This window comes from Melanotaenia boesemani, chromosome 7, assembly GCF_017639745.1.
Source record: "Melanotaenia boesemani isolate fMelBoe1 chromosome 7, fMelBoe1.pri, whole genome shotgun sequence".
NCBI lineage: Eukaryota > Metazoa > Chordata > Actinopteri > Atheriniformes > Melanotaeniidae > Melanotaenia > Melanotaenia boesemani.
In genome coordinates, this window is record NC_055688.1 from 28,761,761 (window position 1) to 28,779,110 (window position 17,350).

The 17,350-nt window shown below is 39.3% G+C and overlaps 1 protein-coding gene across 5 annotated transcripts; it reads left to right on the forward strand.

Moving 5' to 3' along the window:
- The first annotated feature begins 335 nt into the window (after positions 1–335).
- Positions 336–15,625, forward strand: ogt.1 (O-linked N-acetylglucosamine (GlcNAc) transferase, tandem duplicate 1). Of its 5 annotated transcripts, none has more exons than XM_041991104.1 (22): positions 336–704; positions 2,956–3,136; positions 3,837–4,080; positions 4,259–4,327; positions 7,725–7,841; positions 7,938–8,017; positions 9,448–9,643; positions 9,757–9,897; positions 9,994–10,094; positions 10,251–10,404; positions 10,677–10,778; positions 10,896–11,093; positions 11,410–11,568; positions 11,691–11,780; positions 12,188–12,313; positions 12,425–12,595; positions 12,710–12,826; positions 13,211–13,381; positions 13,586–13,738; positions 13,851–14,103; positions 14,247–14,370; positions 14,455–15,625. In XM_041991104.1, exons 1-22 carry the CDS (start codon positions 668–670, stop codon positions 14,633–14,635), a joined length of 3,165 nt encoding a protein of 1,054 aa, XP_041847038.1. In that variant the 5' UTR covers positions 336–667; the 3' UTR covers positions 14,636–15,625. The 5 variants fall into 5 exon arrangements, with proteins under 5 accessions (XP_041847038.1, XP_041847039.1, XP_041847040.1 ...); XM_041991105.1 differs by having other exon boundaries at positions 10,896–11,075; XM_041991106.1 differs by having other exon boundaries at positions 2,986–3,136.
- The last annotated feature ends 1,725 nt before the right edge of the window (positions 15,626–17,350 follow it).

Consider the following 17,350-nt stretch of genomic DNA (forward strand, 5'->3'; position numbering starts at 1 on the left):
TCGTTACCGCTCTGCTTTGGTCTAAAATGCAACGCTGAAATCGACAGGAAATTCATCTGAGTTGCTTCCTTCGAGCTCTAGCGCTGCTTTTCCCCTTATGCACTCTGTCTTACTACACCAATGTATTCATCCGCGCGATAGCATTCGGGATGTTCTTACTATTCAAAGCTGAAATTTCATACGCATAGTTGGAAAACAGTACTTTAGATAAAAATTCTGTGGCCTTTTAAATTAATTATTCCATGTATTACAGCGGTTCACATTTCGCCTTGTAATGGTCATAAGTGGATCTAGTTTCTCTAAAAGCTAGTTCCACCCATTTCGCCATTTTATGTTCCATAGCGGCATTGTTGTGAAGAGGAAACCTGCTAGAATCTGTAAACAACAGTATGCGGAATTTTATTTAAATATTTATATAAGTTATCGACGTTATTGGTTAATTGTTGTTAGGCTAATGTAATAATTATTGCATTTTGTTTTATTTAGCGCTTTGCGAAGTCCTGAAAAGCACAGATTAGGCAAGCTAATCATCCTTAGCTTTCCTCACAACGTGTTAGCTTGCCGCAATCGAAAAAGGCGAGAGCCAGCCGCATTTTTTTTTCTCTGAAACTGTTATCTACCTGAAGACACGTTGACGACCACCGTGCAAGACACGAAAACTGAGGAGATGGCGAGCTCGGTGGGAAACGTGGCTGACAGCACAGGTTGGTTATTTTTAATAACTAGCTCTACACGACTATTACCATCGAGTGGAGGGAAACGACTGTGGGCATCGCGTTTTGTTAAATACGATTCGACTCGTAACCATCAAACAAAACTTATATAAATGGGCTAATGTTTGTGTTACACGAAGAGGAAATCAGGCCTTAGCGTTTTAATCTGGTTTTCGGCATTGCGGGATTTCATTAAACAGGGCGACAATATTATCCCCGGTTTGTAATAAATTAATATTCACAAGACGTAAGATGCTAATATAATATTTGTGTTATGGCATTTGTTCCTAAAAGCCGTTACGATCGCTCGGTTGGGATGCGAGTTGCCTGTAAAAGGTCATAATGTGGTTGTATGATGATACAAGTGCACAGAAAATCCATATATTTCTTGATCAATAACATTCTTTGAGAAAATGGCCGCGGGCTTCCATCCGTCATGGCCCCTCGGATATGAAGGCCCTGCAGCAGGGTGCGCACATCACCGCCTGGTGCAGATGCTGAAGATGTTTAATCACTCTTCTTTTTCCTTCTAACAATGCTTCCGAATCCATCCCAAAGGCGAGCAGTGGTACTTATACCTCAGTGTCGTGATTGAAAACATTTCATCTGATTATGAGTTCGTACAACAGTGTAAGTTATTGAGCTATCCTTGTTAATGCTTGTTAGCGTTATTACGTAATTGTCGTGAAAGCACGACTCATAGGAAGCCTTCTTGAAAATAAAGTAGTTTTGCAGTTTTATTTAAAACATTATTTCCGTTAAAGTTAAATTTACATTTAGTCAGCCTTCCTCACTAGACTAGTCATAATTCAAGTTGTATATGTCCACGTTAAAATGCTAATTTCCGTCCTTGTTAAAGATATAACCCACATAAGAAATACTTAAAAAAAAATGGATATCTAATATTTAGTTTTCCTCTCCAGTTAAGTAGCGTGTATCTTTCTATTTCATGACATTTTCTAACATGTTCTGTTGCTTCTGCAAGTGCTTACACAATGCTATCTTGACTACCTGAATTGGCACATAGTTTTAGTCATTGTTAATAACATTAATTTAAAATCTGACTTGGCCTGATATAGTTTGGACTACTCAAAATTCTATTTATATGACCATGCTAATGTCAGCACACCTTGTCATAGAATCCAGATCTATGGTAATCTATAGGCCTAATAATATTTCTATGCTTTGGCCCAATACCTCTTTGTAGAGGCAAGGTGCCCCCTGTGGCAATGAAGTTAAAATGGTCATCTACTCATCCAAATGAAGACAAAACTGAAGGGCTAGAAGTCCACTACTCCTTGATCCCTTTAAAAAATAAATAAATAAATAAAAAAGCTCTGCAAATTGATGGGTAGGGATAAAGAGTGAATTGAAATTGAGCCAGGTGTTTGTTTGGACATTATGGTGTTAACCGGTTTGTGGGTGTGGACACATTTAGCAGGAATGTTCCCAGAAACTATTACCCATCCTCCCTCCACCTTTTTGTGTAATTGTAACCATGTATGGCGTTCTTAAATGTGTGTGTGTGTGCCACTCACTACTTTCATGAAGCCTTTTGCAAATTTGAGAAACTGCTATAAATATAAGGCAGGCACACTAATGTAAACCAGACATGTGAAAGATTAGGTTGTGTAATTTTGAAAGATAAAATCATTGGAAAGTGAAATAAGATAATTTTTTTACAACTTTTACATTTTAACTGTGGTTCGTTTACCAACAAGCACGTGAAATGTTGAACTGAGCTTTGACAGACCAACTTTCTGATCAGATTCATCACCTGTTTGGAATTTCACCTCATACCCTTTTTTTTAAAATCACTTAGGTCTGAGATAGTATTTGAGTTGGTATTAGATGACCTTAGTATATTTTTTACTAAAGTAATATATCAATGAAAATTTAATTAACTTAATAACATTATGTAATGAATTAACATCAGTGCTAACCTAATTCAGTCAATCTGAACGTAAATTTACTGTGGAAACATTTCCATATAAAGTTTAGTCCAGTACAAATATTGGAATTGAACTGTTAAATTCCCAAACATTTCCCATTATTTCACCACTTCTTTTATGTAACCCTTTCTTTTTGCCCATTGCCTTATTTTGTGTCAAATTTGTCATTTTTCTTTAAATGCGAGCATTTTCATCTTTTTGCTTTCTATTTTCATTTGTCTGATTTTAATTTCTTCCATCACTTCTAACATGTTGTTTTCCCCCCTCCTTGGCTTGTGTTGGTGCTCCAGAACCAACAAAACGTATGCTTTCATTCCAAGGGTTGGCTGAACTGGCACACCGGGAGTATCAATCAGGGGATTTTGAGGCTGCTGAGCGCCACTGCATGCAGCTGTGGAGGCAGGAGCCTGATAACACAGGGGTGTTGTTGCTTCTGTCCTCCATCCACTTCCAGTGCAGAAGACTTGACAGGTAAGATGGGGGTAGGTAGTGTGGGAGGAAAAGGCATAACCCACACTGTGTTGAGAAAGTAGCAGAGAGCGATAAACACCTAATCTTGGGGTTCCTCTGAAATAACCGAGTTGTCTTCTCTGTTATTCTGTTCAAAATAATCTCATTCTTTCCTAAAATGATTTTCAACGCAGTCTTGGTGGTGGTGGCGAAACATCTTTGCAGTTGCTAACGTGAGGGCTTTGGGTCTGACAAGTTTGAGATTTAATATCCTGTTTACTTTTTTATTTCTTGAATGTATCTAATGCCAGAAATATCCAGTGAAATTAATTGAAATTTTTTTGTGTGTTGTTGTTTGTAATAAAAATGCTACAGAATATAGTAAAAATTACACAATTTATTATTTACATTCTTGTGCTGTAACTAGTGAAGTTGTATGTGAAGGCCAAAGTCAAATTAACCATCTTTAAATAGAGATGGCGAAGAGCTTTGTTGTGATTTTTCTGCCAGCTTAATACTTTTTCATTTGGCTGTGGGATGGAAGCTTTCTTTGTTTTTGTTTTTTTTTTTACTGTGTTCATCTCTGTATCCTGTACTGCTTTCACTCTCTAAGGAGTTGGTCCTTTTCAGCCTGTGTCTTTCTCTCAGCTCTATGCAACACATCACACTAATTGCCAGCTTCAGCCTGGTGTAACTACTTTGTACCTTTTTGGCCACACAGGTCTGCTCACTTCAGCACACTGGCCATCAAACAGAACCCAATGCTTGCCGAGGCCTACTCCAACCTGGGGAATGTGTACAAGGAGCGTGGCCAACTGCAGGAGGCCATAGAGCATTATCGGCACGCGCTGAGACTGAAGCCAGATTTTATTGATGGATACATCAATCTGGCAGCCGCTCTAGTGGCAGCAGGAGACATGGAGGGAGCAGTGCAGGCTTATGTGTCTGCATTACAATATAACCCGGTAAGTGCCCACCATATCATCTCATATTAATATCCTTGAACTGACATCGTAATTTCATAGAGTGAACCAGTTTTTATTTATATTGCAGTTTTAAATGTGTTTATATATATATATACATATATATATATATATATATATATATCTCTATAAAAATTTTTATTATATTTTTCCCCTCCAGGATCTCTATTGTGTGCGTAGTGATTTGGGAAATTTGCTTAAAGCGCTTGGGCGTTTGGAGGAGGCTAAGGTATGTCACAGCAGGTTGGCTTTTATATAGATGTGGTGTTTGGTTTTGTTGTAGATTATACATTTGTCTTCTCCATAATTTTCTTTATTTATTTTTTTAAAGTACCTTCTAAGGCCATAGATATAGTTGCTTTTACCTTTTTCACATTTTTAAAATGCAAAGAATCCCTTTTAGACAACCTTTTTAGCTAAGTGAAGGACAGAATATGATGGCATCTTCTCAATTCTCAGAGTTGCTGTGAGTTTCTCACCCTAACTTAATGAAGTTCCTTCAAAGCATTTGACTGGAATGAATTAACATTACAGGCAATCAGTTTTTCTTTTTTACATTTTTAAAATATATATTTTTCAACTATATATTTTTTTTTAATCATAGTACTCAAAATTGTCGATTACTTTTAGACAGTGTCATTTTTGTTTTTTAGTATAGTGCACACATTACATTTGTTCCTTTCCCTGTATTTCTTTTTAGTCCCACTGTCCTTTGCAGTACACTGACCTTTAATCAGAGGTCAGCCCCTCCGCTTTCAGGAAGAAAGGCTGGAGTATTTTTATTTCTTAAATTCACAATGATTAAAACCTCGGCTTTGCATTTTCATATATTTCAACCTGGAGGGAAAATGCTGGCTCGGTCTTTGAAATAAATATGAACTGATAAGAAGCTAGTTTATCTTTGAAGTGCACAAGATAAGATGGTTTCTAACCTAAATGCTGTACTCCTGTATTGTATATCAAGTGTCAAGTGACAATGTTTTCCTCAGTTTGCTGTCAGTAAAGTTGCTGCCAGTGTGGGTTGTCTTTTTCTTTCTTTCTTTTCCTCCCAGCGAGTAATTTCAATTTGTCACTTTTAAAATTTGTATTTATTACAGGGGGGATACCTTTTGTTGGGTCAAATCTGGATATATGGAGTTGTCCTGGTTACAGGCCATCTTATTTCATGCTAGAGGGGGTAAAGGAGTGTGGAGGAGCATCAGGGTTTCACAGGCTCCCCGGCTCTATCGCTCCGCCCCCCGCGCGCTTGCTGAGGATTGGTGGAGTATGCGCGCTCAGAGCTGTCTTCCTGACCATTCAGCTTCATTTAGCTCAGGCTCAAGCACATTCCTAATGTGCTTTTGATGTGCAAATGCATCAGGTTTTTTTTTGTTTTTTTGACTGGCAGAATAACTTTCATGATTGTCCTTCTTGATATCCACTCGTCTCAAATTGCGTGTTAAATTGTGTGGGTTTCTACGAAACTCTTTCCCCAGTGCCTTACAGTATTTGAAGTAGTGTCAGGCAGACAGCTCGCTATCTGTACTCCACCGCCTGCGTCAGATGCTGGGTTAGAAAGTCAGACGTGCGCGCAGCAACAGCGATGACCTCTTTATTTCAGAACTGTGGAGGCTTCTAGATACAAGTAATTAAACAACAGACTTTTTTTCCCTACCCATTGGCCAGGATTCAAGAAAGCAGGCCAGGATAAAGAAATCAAAGTTTTAAAATTATTTCATGAAACTGCTAGAATAATAAAAGAAAGCAATGATTAATATTTCTTCCCTTTTCCTTCAAATATGTAATATTATTCCCAAAGTGGGATCAGTTCATTTGGGCAAGATCAAGCCAGTAACTGCCCTCCTGTAGTTTGATTTGAAACCTGAATTGAAGGACAACTGGAAGTCTGTCCACATGTCACTGATAAACTGCACACATAAAAAGCCTTTCTTCCCTCCCAGTTACCCTTAAAGCATTCCCTTTATTTAATTTGAAATGAAACATTCATTGCATGACTGAAAACTAAGACTATTATTATAGTTTTTGTTGTGATTTGGCGTTTTATTTCCATATTAAAAAGAATGTATTGTTTGTAAACTTTTACTAACGATCTTGTTTTCTGATTTTGTCTCTTTTGGTTTTTCCACAACTGATATTGTTATTTAGAAGGTTTCAGGTGGGTGACACTATTCCTGCGTAGGTGCCTGGCGGAAAGGAACACTAGGGCAGCCTCAGTCCCCTCTTCTTCCAGCCATCCGTGACCAGCACTCTGACAAAGTCGAAAAATATGGTAACGGGTTTGTAACTGCCAACAAAAGAAAAACAACCTCACTTCATGCTTGAGCTCCTCTGTCTAGTGGCTTCCTTTGAAGAGCAAAAGAAAAAAAAAAGAAGTAACGTAACAAATTACAGTAAACTTTACTTTAAATATGCTATACTAATTACCCAATTTTATATTAAGTATAAAGAAAATGGATTTGGAAGCTATAATCATGAAAAACAAGTAAGAACCCTCTAACTCTTATATGTTGGTTATTTTTCCTGTTTTGTTTTGTTTTTCCCTTATTTGGTTTGCAGCGTTCTGATGATGCAGATAGTGCGCTGTGAGTCTGCAGTAGCGCAGGGGCTGCGCAGCGAAATCCTTCAAGCAACCAAAATGGCGGAAAGCGCACGCATGCAATCCCACGCCCCCTTCTTTCCCTTTGGCCTGTTTGTTGTGGACCTGTCCCTGCACAAATCCAGCCTCGCTCCCAAGTGCACCCAAATCTCAGACATAATTGGCTTTTGAATACACATATTTTGTCCCCTGAAGTAGATATTAATTCTATGGTGAGTGGGAGATCTAAATTCTATCGGGTCTTAAAAAATGTTGCCACTGGTTTATCCCTCAACCCCAACAGCCCCCTCCCCCTTCTGAGATGACATATGGGTACCGAGTGTGTGCTAGTCTGGTGATGCAGATTTTCTGCCAGGGGTTGCTGGTCTGCAGCTTTTTCACATGGCCATTCAGCAAGCGCATCAGCGAAGTTGGACTTTGCCAGCAGCAAGGTCATGCGAACTGCATTAAATGGTGCATTGTGGTTGTGGCAATAGACCCACACAGCGCGCTCGCGTTTGTTGCGCATGCATTACAGGGACCATCACCTGCACAAACTGTCCAGCATCCAAGGTTGTGAGATATATCAACATTGAATATAGCTTTCACGCAGCTATTGATAATGGTTCTTTGTTTAATTTTTCAGCTATTATACTTAAAAGCGATGAAATGAATGGATTGATGTAACATCACCAGAGGACAACAGATTTCCCTTGTTTAGGGACCACCATATTTGGTGATACTGCTGTCATAACTGCAGGATGAGGGTCTACGTGTAGGTGTTGGTTGGATCTGCGCAGCGTAGGAAAAAGCAAAGCAGCTTTGCGCAGCAGACTTCTGCGCCAGCGAGCCCGTGCTGCAGACTCACTTTTTGCCCTCATGGAGAATAGTTACTAATTTTGTTTTCTCTGCCTTTTTTGTTTTTTCTTACTTTTACTCTCAATCTATTTGTTTTTATTTTACAACCCCCTCCTCCCCTCTACATGCTATACCTCTCCCATTCTACCTCTTGTCCTCCTTTCCTGTGGTTTTCATTATAAACCCACTGAAGGCTTGTTACCTGAAAGCCATTGAGACTCAGCCCAACTTTGCAGTGGCATGGAGCAACTTAGGTTGTGTATTCAATGCCCAGGGAGAAATATGGCTTGCCATACACCATTTTGAAAAGGTAATTTTAATCTTTTTTTAACATTTCTCATCATCATCACTATCCTGTTTTTAGACATGTGTTGTCTTGTGTTATAATCTTGGCTTCTATTTATAGGCAGTGACTCTGGATCCAAATTTCCTTGACGCGTACATCAATTTAGGCAATGTTTTAAAAGAAGCCCGCATCTTTGATAGGTGAGTCTGACGTGAGATGGACTGTGTGATTTGTTTTTCCTATAAGCATTCACGTGTAAGCTCTTGTGCTTAAATACACACCCCACCACACCTTATTTGGGCTTTACAGTGACTAGAGCATTGTCAGTTTCAGTTCCTCTTTATCTGTGTTGATCTCTTTTTTTTCTTCCACCCCATTGTTTAAACGGGGCAGGTGTCACACACCTTTATAACTGCCATTGTGTTCAGGGCTCCAATTAAGCCGATGAAACAGCTTTTTGATTTGATAAAAATCTGTATACAGTCCAAAATATGCTCAACCTCTTATGTATTACGCTGTCAATCCATCCAGTGGCTTGTGGGAGATTTGAAAATATTTTCAGCATAATTTGTATTCAGGGACTGTACAGTGGCATGTTGGTTAGTACTCGTGCGGGTTCTCTCCGGGTACTTTGGCTTCCTCCCACTTTGCAAAAAAAATGCATGTTAGGCCAGGTACACACACAAAGATTATCGGGCTGTTTGTGTCCTAATTTTGCCCCTTCCTGACCAAAGATTACAAAAGCCCGATTATTGTACATCTTATAAGATTTTCCTATAAGATTATCATTTGTTCTGAGGTGTCGTGGCCGACAATTAGAAGTAACGAACATGTCCAGTATTTATGACAAAATATATTCACGTGTGTGTGGGTGTGTGGGGGAAGGTGACGACACCTGAGTTGTGACTGTGTGGATGGTGATGTGGAACAGAATGTAGCCAGTCAGAGAGCAAGCTGACTGGGGAGCAATGAGGGATATAAAGTCCGAATTCATGCTCTCTCCAGTCTATTTTTTTTAGTTCTGGATTTTACTGTTAATAATCACAAGACCACCATCATTGCTTCATCTTGTATATCCTCTTCATCCTTGGTGCTGTGTTTTCCAGTGCCATGGTTCTTCTTTCTGGTTGTTATGTTTCTTCGTTTTTGTTTGATCATGCAAGATTTTTGGCTCGGAGGACTATATTCTAGCTCGGTTGGGGGACAGCGTCTTTATGTGTGTGTTGATCTGTAGTGAGATTATCGAAGCACACCACACACAGTACAATCAAAACTGTTAAACTCCTGATTGTTTTACACTACCGTTCAAAAGTTTGGGGTCACTTCCCTATTGAATCCCATGGCAAAGTGACCCCAAACTTTTGAACGGTAGTGTATCTTCACGTGTGAGGTCTCGAACAGATAAAAAATCTCAGATTAAAAAAAAATCTTTGTGTCTAAGTAGCCTTAGGTTGATTGGTCACTCTAATTTCTTCCTAGGTGTGAGTGTCAGGGTTTGTCTCTGTGTGTTGGCCCTGCGGTGGACTGGCACCCTGTCCAGGGTATACCCTGCCTCTCGCCTGCTAATGAACTGAAATAAGCAGTATAGAAAATTAATGAATAATTTTGTATTTATAATTTCTGTTTCCAGAGCTGTGGCTGGATACCTGAGAGCCCTGAGTCTCAGCCCCAATCATGCCGTTGTCCACGGAAACCTGGCTTGTGTCTACTATGAGCAGGGCCTCATTGATCTGGCCATTGACACCTACCGCCGTGCTATTGAACTGCAGCCCCACTTTCCTGATGCCTACTGCAATCTGGCAAATGCCCTCAAGGAGAAAGGAAATGTAATGTGCATTTTTATGTACCAAAAGCTTGAGTTTTTCTATGATATCTCAGTGTGCAGTATATTTTTTGCACTTTATAAATTATTATTTTTAACTTCTAAAATGTCATCCAGGTGTCTGAAGCAGAAGAGTGCTACAACACTGCTTTGCGTCTGTGCCCAACTCATGCCGACTCCCTTAACAACTTGGCCAATATCAAACGTGAGCAGGGCAACATCGAGGAGGCAGTTCAGCTCTATAGAAAAGCCTTGGAGGCAAGTTAATAATCACACATTTTTATTTTATGCTGTTAGTTGGTGTGTTGGGAGTCAGTAGCTAAATACTGTTTTTCTTCATAACTCGTTGATTAGGTGTTCCCAGAGTTTGCAGCAGCTCACTCCAACTTGGCCAGTGTCCTACAGCAGCAAGGAAAACTCCAGGAGGCTCTCATGCACTACAAGGAGGCAATCAGGTTTGCTAATGATTATATAATCTCTGGCTTGAGTCATTTTCTTACATTACCTCTTTTCAGTTAATAGAACTGTATTTAAGTTAGTTGGTCTCATACTTTATTTTAAAGTAAATGGCTCTAAATTAATTGGCACTACTGCTTTTTAATTGTTTTTAGAATCAGCCCCACATTTGCTGATGCCTATTCCAACATGGGAAATACACTGAAGGAAATGCAAGATGTACAGGGAGCGCTGCAGTGCTACACCCGTGCCATCCAGATCAACCCGGCCTTTGCTGATGCTCACAGTAATTTGGCCTCTATTCACAAGGTAGGAAATATCCATGGTTTCAGTTTTCACTTTTCAGAGTTGAATCACATTGCTTTAGGATTTTGATCTGTGAAATGCTCCGTGTTGAATGTTCCAGTACATGCAAAATAAATACACATCTTTAATTATATCAATTAAACTGTAATATTGAACTTGGTAACAGATCCAAGGCAGTTTAAAGTGTATATAGAATATGATTCAACCTTACCCACTGTTTGAAAAGTAGGTTACAATTTTTGCTAATTTGCTGTGCATTTTGCATGTGTTTTTAGGATTCTGGAAATATCCCAGAGGCCATTGCATCCTATCGCACAGCCTTGAAACTCAAGCCAGACTTCCCCGATGCTTATTGCAACTTGGCACACTGCCTCCAGGTGTGTATTGGCTCTTATTTTTTATTTAACAGTGTGATTAATAGCTATTTATCTTTTTATTCCTGTAAAATAACAAGTCCACTTTCCTGATGTCTCTTACTCCTCTCACCTTTTCAGATTGTGTGTGACTGGACAGATTATGATGAGCGGATGAAAAAGCTTGTAAGCATTGTGGCTGACCAGCTGGATAAGAACCGCTTGCCTTCAGTGCACCCACACCACAGCATGCTGTATCCACTCTCTCATGGCTTCCGCAAGGCCATTGCTGAACGCCATGGGAACCTATGCCTGGACAAGGTACACGCACTGATCGAAGCAAGTAAACTTTAATTTACATTTTTTGGGGGGTGTAAGGTAACTGGTGATGGGGTTATGGGCAAGGTAAGGGAAGAGCAAGGCACTCAATATATTTTACTTTGCATAAAAGGGGCAAAAACGGGCAGTACTGGGTTGCTTAGACTGGCAAAAGGCAATGGGTGTGGTACAAGGAGGATTTTTTTTCTTTATTTCATGAGTGAAATATATTTAACTTCCTGTTTGTCCATCTTTTTGTATGAGCAAGGAAAACAGCTTCCATCAAAAATATCCCTCCTGCTGGGGTTGTAGTTTCATACTGTTGCTTATTCCACAGATTAATGCACTGCACAAACCTGCTTATGAGCATCCCAAGGATCTGAAGGCCAGTGGTGGGCGTCTCCGTATTGGCTATGTCAGCTCTGACTTTGGCAACCACCCGACTTCCCACCTGATGCAGTCTATTCCTGGAATGCACAATCCTGAAAAATTTGAGGTAGGCTTTCTTCTAAGTTCTTGAGTTATACAATTATCATATTTAATTATGTTGCAATGTGTGGATTTTGCACTAAATTAATAAAATTGACTTAAATACTTATTTTTTTCTTCCCCCTTAAGGTGTACTGCTATGCACTCAGCCCTGACGATAGTACCAACTTCCGTGTGAAAGTGGTAGCAGAAGCTCACCATTTCACAGACCTCTCACAGGTAACATTTTATAAATTTAATGTTTTTTTTGTTTTTTTTAACAGAAACTGGACAGTATCTGAAAGTCAAGTCACCTGCTGTTTAATCTTTAAAGCTTGAACGAAGAATTAACTGGAGGGGGGAAAAACGTGCACCATTTGTTACCATGTGATGTCAGAATTGTTGTAGTACATAAGTTGCCCACTAGAGGGCACAAGACAAATCAGTTTGTATACAACAGGGGTCTGAATAGAGTTTTAGCATTAGGTAATGCAGTAGGTGTCTAAAACTGTATGTATCAAATATAATCCAGGCGGCATTATGGGGTAAAGCACTTGGATGATAAATCAGTTGACTTGACAAAAGTACATTTACAATTGATGCAAAAAGGCCAGCAGTTTACAGAAAATCTTGCCTTTCGACTTCAGATCCCTTGCAATGGCAAAGCGGCTGATCGTATTCACCAGGATGGAATCAACATTTTGGTCAACATGAATGGATACACCAAGGGAGCTAGAAATGAGCTGTTTGCCCTTCGCCCTGCCCCAATTCAGGTAAAACTTCAATTCGTCAAAGTGGTAATGGACAGAAACACCTTCATGGTTATATTGTATTGCTGTTTAATAGCTGTAATATTGCTAAAATTGATTCTACCCATTCACCAGGCTATGTGGCTTGGTTACCCTGGAACAAGTGGGGCTCCCTTCATGGACTACATAATCAGTGACAAGGAGACGTCACCTATGGAAGTAGCTGAGCAGTATTCTGAGAAGCTTGCCTTCATGCCCAATACCTTCTTCATTGGAGATCACGCCAACATGTTCCCTCACCTCAAGGTTTGTGCATCATCCTACTGCTGCCATTTAAATCTACATACTTAATCTCTTACCACTATAATGAAAACAATAAAATATCTACAACATTGCACGGATTCTTTGTTTGACTCACAGAAAAAGGCAGTGATTGATTTCAAATCAAACGGACACATCTTTGATAACCGGATCGTTCTTAATGGCATTGATCTGAAGGCTTTCTTGGATAGTCTCCCAGATGTCAAAGTGATCAAGGTGAGCAAGGAATATTTCCTGAACCTTAAATAACCATTTTAGTTGAGTCTGGAGAAAAAGATGGAAATCTTTTTACAAATAATTAGAGAAAAATGTCTTTCTTGATGGCAAGCAACAACAAAAGCAGAGTTTTACAAGGATTTCGAAATCTCCGTCCTCCTCCAATTGTACTTTTGTTGAAGTTTTTGAAATATGACTTTTATTTTGTAAAAAAATGTAATGGAAAGGCAGCCAATGACAGCACAAATAAATTACCTAATATCTCCAGCCACAAGTTTTGTTAAATGTCACTTGTGCACATAAACCTCTCTGTTGTAGACGTCATAAGGATTTGATGTTCACCTTAATTCAAGTTTATAAGTTGAAATTGTCCTCTGTGACCAGATGAAGTGTGACAACAACCAAGAAGCTGCTGGGGACACCAATGGAGCTCTGTCCATGCCTGTAATTCCCATGAACACAGCAGCTGAAGCAATAATCAACATGATCAATCAAGGCCAAATCCAAGTCACAATCAATGGCTTCACAGTGAGCAATGGCCTGGCCACCACACAGGTATGTCTAAGTTAAACTTAGTTGTTGGTATAAATGCATATTCAGTTGGGTGGCATTGACAGAAGTTACTGATTGCTGCTAAGAAATGAAGGATGGTGTTTGTTTTGCCAGAACATTTGTTTACCAGTTGGTTCTGTCACTTCATGGCACATTTAAAACACCCTGGCAAACATATTAAAGGAGCGTTTTGATTTCTAATTTTAGATAAATAACAAAGCAGCAACTGGGGAAGAAGTACCACGCACAATTGTAGTAACAACTCGTTCCCAGTATGGTCTCCCAGAGGATTCTATTGTCTACTGTAACTTCAACCAGCTCTACAAGATTGACCCCCCTACTCTTCAGATGTGGGCCAATGTAAGTTAGAGAGATGTCAATCTAACACTGAGTTTGTTTCATAAATCCTGATCACTTACTTGAAAATGTTTGTTTTAAAAAATAATCTGGTTTTCAACTCTTATTGGTTCAGATCCTGAAACGTGTGCCCAACAGCGTGTTGTGGCTTCTTCGCTTCCCTGCTGTTGGCGAGCCTAACATCCAGCAGTATGCACAGAACTTGGGTCTTCCTGCCTCTCGCATCATTTTCTCTCCGGTGGCTCCAAAGGAAGAGCATGTGAGGCGAGGCCAGCTGGCTGATGTGTGCTTAGACACCCCTCTGTGCAATGGCCACACTACAGGCATGGATGTTCTCTGGGCTGGAACTCCCATGGTAACCATGCCAGGTAAGGATACTAGAATATTGAAGGAAAGACCCAATTAGTTGCATGTTGTTGTCAAAGAAATTGTAATGACTTTGAAAGAAAGTGTCTCTTAGCCAGTGTTGAATGAGTTAATGAGTCTGTTTTTGAATAAAACCTTCTTGCAGGTGAAACCCTTGCATCCCGCGTGGCTGCCTCGCAGCTAAGCTGTCTGGGCTGTCCTGAGTTGATTGCCCACAGTCGCCAGGACTACGAGGACATAGCAGTCAAACTGGGCTCTGACATGGAATAGTAAGTAAACATTTATCTGTCTACATTAAAAATAAAAAATAAAAATCCTGTCAGACCATAATTGGGATTCTTTCTCTCCCACAGTCTGAAGATGATCAGAGCACGTGTTTGGAAACAACGAATCTGCAGCCCCCTTTTCAACACCAAGCAGTACACAATTGACCTGGAAAGGCTTTATCTGCAGATGTGGGAGCACCACAGCAATGGCAACAAACCAGAACACTTAGTCAAAATGCAGTCAGTAGAGACAAGCGAGAATGCCTAAACTGGAAGGACACTTCTTTATTGTCTCAGAACTCTTTTTAACCATTATCAGCTACATTATTGATCGGTTCAAACTCCAGTACCCTCTCCTTGAATGACTACCTACATCTCTCATTCACTATTAATGGGACTCTTAATTGCAGTGAGCCTACACATGTTCACATTTGTCCGCCCAGTTACATGAAATCTCTCATCTGCATTTCCTGAGCCAGATTGAGCCTGAGACTTTTGAGGCAACTTGTCTGAGACTCTTGTCCTGAAACACTTTATGTATTTGGTAAGCATGAGAGGATTGTGAATGCCCTGCTACCCCCTCACTACTTGGAACAGTGGATTTTTCTTTTTCCTGTCCGTGTGCATACAGGACTAATTGCGGGTTGTGAAGAGAATGCCCATCAGTCGGTACTTTTTGATTTATTTATAAATGGATAAACAGTGTTGTGAGTTTTAGGATGACAACGTTGCACCATTAAAATAGTAACTTTGATGCAAGTTACATCAGCTTTAACTTACAATTGTGAAACAACTTGCCTGAGTTCTGTTTGTTTTGTGCTGTCCATAAATGACTGCAACAAGTAGTTGTGCAGGATTTGAAGAATATGACTTTTTCCCTCAGCAAATGCCAATTTTTATTAATTTCATCCATTAAGGAACATGTTGTGTAGGTATTGTCTTTTTATGTAAGAATAAGTTGATTGTTAACAATTGGAGAAAAGAACATGATACTGGTTATTGGAAAAGCTCCTAAATTTCAGTAATTGATGTCAAGGCTATTCCGAATTTTTTTTTTTTCCCCCTCTCTCCCTTAATGACAAAACCCAGGAGCGGGCTTGGTAAGTATTTTCTAAGCAGTTTTTGTTTTGTTTTTTATTGTCTAACTGTATGCTGTCAGTGATGCTGCAAGTCTCTACATATAATAAAAATAGAGATTGCAAAACTGTTGTACTGTGGTGTATGTTCTTTGTTGTCAAATAAATTAAAAAAAACTTTGGTCTCTGTTTATTTTTAAATGTATTATGTTTGTGTGGCAAGAATTACAGTTTTTTTTTCATGAATTCTGGCATATTGGCATACACTGATTTTCCTATGCCAACATCTTCCAGCAGTTTACATGGTAATCACAGATTACATGTGATTGTCATGGGAACAAAATATGTACCTGCCCTTGATAGTAACAAAGTATGGGTAATTGTTTCATTGTAAAGTTTGTTGGCAGTAAATTTTAAACTGTTAAGCTTAATTATTCCCCTATAAAAAATTTCCACACTTTCACTGACAGCGAAACCGCTTGAGGTGGGGTGAGGGTGTGGGGAAGCATCTTCCTCACTGGAAAAACGAGGGTTATCATCAATGAAGGCAATCTTCATGTATAGAGATACCAAGATGAGATTCTGCAGCCGGTGGCAATCTTTGTATGTCCACAGTCTGGGACCAAACTCTATCCTCCCAAGATGACAGCACCCACCTCCCCACAGAGTGGGATTTATCTGAAACTACCAGAATTTGGGAATGGATATGGTTGAATGGGTCTGCCTGTTGTCCTGACCTAAACCCTACTGAACACTTGTGGGTTCAGCTTGGACTGTTGTTCATGTTAAGAGTCACCAACACAGCCATATTGGCTGGTTTGTGACAAATGCTGAATGAAGAAGAGGATGCCACTCACAGCAGTGATGTGACTAAGCTGGTGACCAGCATGAGTAGGGGTACTAGGCTATCAGTAAATAGTGAACTTGTGAATGTATCCTTTTTTCAGAGCTAAATCATCTTGGCTAATAATCACACTAAACAGGAGTTAATAGCGGAATAAGCTTTTAGATAATGGCAGAGCAAATTTGACAGGTTTTTTTTTATGAGGACAACCCACATACTCAACTCTGTTGCTCATCCAACAAATGTGTTTTTCCTTTCAAATGTTGCGTCATTTAAAAGGGATATAAACAGACTTCCCAGCTGTAAGATTTGTTGCTAAGAGGCATTGTTACAACAATGAAATAGATTACCAAACACAAATGTCTTTTGTGTGGTAAGTTTATTTGATCTTATGATGCCCTAAATGCAAGGAAAAACAAATACTTGTGCCCTGCATTAAAGTAATCCTGACTGTTGTTTCATAAAAGATCTTTCAATAAGATCTTCCTAATTACCCGTACTGTGAAGTCAGATTTGCTTGCTGATAATGCAGAAGAACTTGATTTGTTCTGTTAAGGAAACATTTTCAAGTTTTATTTGATCGATTTTTTTTTTCTAGAAGCATGTTTTTAATATATATATTTTTATAGTAGTTTGCATTGTTTTAAAGGTTGTGTATGAATAAAAACAGGAACTAAAAAAGATTTTTCAGAAGCTGCTTTCCTCCTAGTGACTTTATTGAATTAGTATTCTGTTATATTACAATGGGAATCAAACTTTTAAGTATAGTGACAATTTCACACGTCAGTTTTACTTAGAAAAATGCCTCCCTTTTCAAATTAGGAAGCTGATCAGTTTGCACAGCTAGGTCATAAAAAGTTCAGTTTTCCCTCAACTAAGACAATATGTGTTAAAATAACAGTCCTGGAAAATGTGTCTGCCTTTCTAATGGCTGCATTAAACACATGGAGAAGATACAGACAGTGGATATGCATCAAAAATAAAGGTCCATCATCATTTTGGGGAGAATGCCAGCTTTTGTGAAAAAAACACAAACAAACTGATTCTTCAAGTGTTAATGTTT

What these genes read in the sequence shown, in the direction of transcription:
- ogt.1 (XM_041991104.1), top strand. Translation starts at nt 668, where the DNA reads ATGGCGAGCTCGGTGGGAAACGTGGCTGACAGCACAG. An exon ending in GGCGTTTGGAGGAGGCTAAG is followed by an intron (nt 4,328 to 7,724) that starts GTATGTCACAGC and finishes AACCCACTGAAG; the next exon opens with GCTTGTTACCTGAAAGCCAT. An exon ending in ACAATCCTGAAAAATTTGAG is followed by an intron (nt 11,569 to 11,690) that starts GTAGGCTTTCTT and finishes TTCCCCCTTAAG; the next exon opens with GTGTACTGCTATGCACTCAG.